The following is a 3347-nucleotide window of genomic DNA, read 5'->3' as shown; positions in this document are numbered from 1 at the left end:
ATGATTTTAAGAATAATTTTAATAGAAAATACAGCTGCTAATATTTGGTTTTTAATTTGGTTTTATAGGGGTTTATATTTTTTGTATTTTGCATTTGTATTTGTTTTAATATGCTGTGCACCGCCCTGAGTCCTGCGGGAGAAGGGCGGTATATAAATTAAATTATTATTATTATTATTATTATTATTATTATTATTATAGTGCCACCAAGTTGGGTAAGAAAAAGTTAAAGTTAGTGTGAAGCAGACTCAACTGTATAAACTTTTTCTGCATGGTGACCCCTTGAAATTGTTTGGGCTAGAGCAAAGCTATATTAGGATGCAACCATCTTCATTGTCATCTCAGTATCATTAATGAAAATTTTCATCAAAAATTATTATTAACTAATTATTTGTCAATGCTATAGTTTGGAAATCCAATATTAACACTGGGGAAAGGAAAATGAAAAATACTGAAAAAGATACATGACTTTTTGTAGTATGTAAAAGATGCAATCGATTTTATTTTACATAATTATTTTGATTAATTAAACAAGTCACCCTCTTAAGCTTAGAGCTAGTAGCTTTCTATTAATTGAACAGACTATTAAGGGATATTAATATTCTGTAATTTATTAATACTATTAATATTAATAATAAAAATGTAGATGTGAAAAATAATCCCTTATTTTTTTTAATCTGAGTAGAAAAATCTGAATTATGAAGGAACAGAAAAAATGGTAAATAATGGCAGTTTATAAATGATTAATCTAATTTTGTTTCATTTTTAGTACAGACTAGAATAATTCTGTTTAGGGTTCAGTTGTATTGTACAGTATTATATTTATTTCTGTTCATATATACATTAAAAGTAAATTTAAATCTATTTTCTTTGGTGTAATTGGATTGCAATTTGGAAAAAATAGATTTTCTATATTCTTTGCAGTCTAAGAAATGCTACCATAAGCCTTTTTCCAAATATTAATAGGAAATGCTTAAAATGAATAGGCATGCTTGCACATCTAAAAAATCTTTTAAAAAATCCTGCACATTCTATTATATTTAATTATCTAAAGCTGTTGTACTTTGAACTAAACAGAATTACCAGCTGATATTTATAGTCAGCTAAGTAGCTTTGATCAATAGGATGATCAGTATATGTAACCATGAAGCTGCCATATCTGGAGATCTAAGCAACTTAATGTCATAGATCAGCTGAGTGTAATCGCTGACAATAAAACAGTCTAATCAATTAAATAAAAATAGATTATTTCAGCATAACAGTACTTTCTTGGGTCAATTTCTGACCGATGATGAATTATACCAGAAAACTCTGCTGATTTTTCAGAAGAAGCAGAGATAAAAAAAGCAGTTTTCCTTTCTTAAACAGGCTGTGCCAGTTTCAGAAATGGATATGTAGGTTGAATAGAACTCTTGGAGAATATAGGTTTTAAATAACCAAACAAAAGGGAATATGTTATAATAGTTTTAAGGCTCTTTGCTAAAGCAGAGCCCATTTCCTATTGCCATTAGGACCAAGAATCCTTGTCCCATCTGCCTCCTGATCCCTCACTCATCTGTGAATAAGATCAGAGTTTTAACTACTGATTAAAAAAACAACTGTACTTTGCATTGATTCACGGGTAGAGAGAGAGATAGTAATAGCAATAGCACATAGACTTATCTACCATTTCACAGTGCTTTACAGCCCTCTCTAAGTGGTTCACAGAGTCAGCATATTGCCCCTAACAATCCAGGTCCTCATTTTACTGACCTCGGAAGAATGGAAGGCTGAGTCAACCTTGAGCCAATGAGACTCAAACTATTGAATTGCTGGCAGTCGGCAGTCAGCAGAATTAGCCTGCAATGTTGCATTCTAACCACTGCGCCACCACAGCTCTTAAAGATAAAATGTGACTGTGTATGGCAGAAAGAGAAAAGGGGTTATGTGAACAGGCATACCTGCATGTGTGGGATCCCAGTCTGGCAATGTATTGAAGTAAAAAAAAAAAAAAAAGTAACCTATTCATGAAATAGTACATTGCGACATACACTTGGTATCCTGACCCCCTTACCTCCATGGAGATGCATATAGTTTTACACTGGTCTCCTCTTAGGTCAGTGTTTCTCAAACTTTGCAACTTTAAGATGTGTGGACTTGCTGGCTGGGAAATTCTGGGAGTTGGTCCATGTTTTCTGAAGTTGCCAAGTTTGAGAAACACTGCACTAGATAAAGATAGTTTGGAATAATGTTTCTGCTGACGTTTTCCTCTGAAATCGTAAAATTACCTTTTTAACCACAGCATTCTTATAATACAATTCCCAACAGGCTTGGAAGTGGGCCTTGGGTCCTGTGATGCTGCATGTCTGTGAAAGAATGATTAGATTATGGAGATCTCAACAAGAGGTTGTCGTTACAAAGGTGTGTGTTTGTACTATATTTTGTTATACATTTTGGTGTAGACATTCTATTCACATATTTATGTTATTTTACTATATTCATAAATATTTTTTAATCTCTTCATAATATTATTGTGTTTAATCGGTGGTTTTTGCAGCTGACTGTAAAGAATTAGGAACCCTGAAATATGATATAGCTAGATGTTTTCACATTTAAGGTCAAATAAGTCTTCTTACTTTGTAAAATGCAACTCACTGGTATTCATAACCGACTAGAGTTAACTCCAGCAGCTGATAAGAACAAGGAATATTCCAAAATATTGAATATGTGCAAGCAGGCACAGGGATCAGTCATATTCCCTCATAAAGGAGGTTATGATATTCACAAAGACATATCTTTTATTTCAGATGAATTGCTCCATTCTTATAATCATTATAAGATCATTAATGGTATTCTTCCCATTGATAGGTGCCACTCAAATTATAGCTAAGCTAAATGTTCCCTGTGATTAAAATCCTAGATGAAATCTAGGTAACTTTAAGAGATGTCAACTTGGGGGACTTCCGGTGGCAGGCGCCTTCGCTGGACGCAGCTGTTCGCTGCTCCCGCCTGTTTCTGCGTAAAAGCCGTTTTGACAGCCCGCATCAGCTGTCAAACGGCTTGATACCTTTCCCCTGGGCATAGGGGGAAAGGTGAGCTGCCCGAGGTAGGAGTTGAGTTCCCGAGTCGTCCCTTGTGGACGATGTAGGTGAGAACTCCTCCGAAGCCCCGGGATTCTCCGCGATCCAGGACGTCTTCGCTATAAGCGAAGCTAGAAGCTGCCGTCACCGCTGCGATCTAAAGATAACTGTGAGTTCCGTATAAAGCAGACGAACCGACCCTGGAAGTCTGTTTCTTAACTTTTGGACTATACTCTAACTTGGATAATATATTCTTCTCGTACTTGGCTTGGAATGTGGAAAGTGAAC

General features: G+C 35.2%; 1 protein-coding gene across 2 annotated transcripts in view; it reads left to right on the top strand.

Annotated features, from left to right (window-relative positions):
• NOX3 (NADPH oxidase 3) overlaps positions 1-3347 on the top strand; it is a 34308-nt gene that overhangs the window by 18623 nt on the left and 12338 nt on the right. For both annotated transcript variants that reach the window (XM_015823147.1, XM_015823146.1), the window contains one exon: positions 2308-2400. In XM_015823147.1, coding sequence (XP_015678633.1) covers positions 2308-2400 — 93 coding nt within the window. The remainder of the gene's footprint in view (positions 1-2307; positions 2401-3347) is intronic.

Source organism: Protobothrops mucrosquamatus, unplaced genomic scaffold (genome assembly GCF_001527695.2).
Source record: "Protobothrops mucrosquamatus isolate PMUCROS unplaced genomic scaffold, P.Mucros_1.0 scaffold1784, whole genome shotgun sequence".
In the NCBI taxonomy this organism is placed as follows: domain Eukaryota; kingdom Metazoa; phylum Chordata; class Lepidosauria; order Squamata; family Viperidae; genus Protobothrops; species Protobothrops mucrosquamatus.
This window is presented reverse-complemented; position numbering and strand designations above follow the sequence as displayed.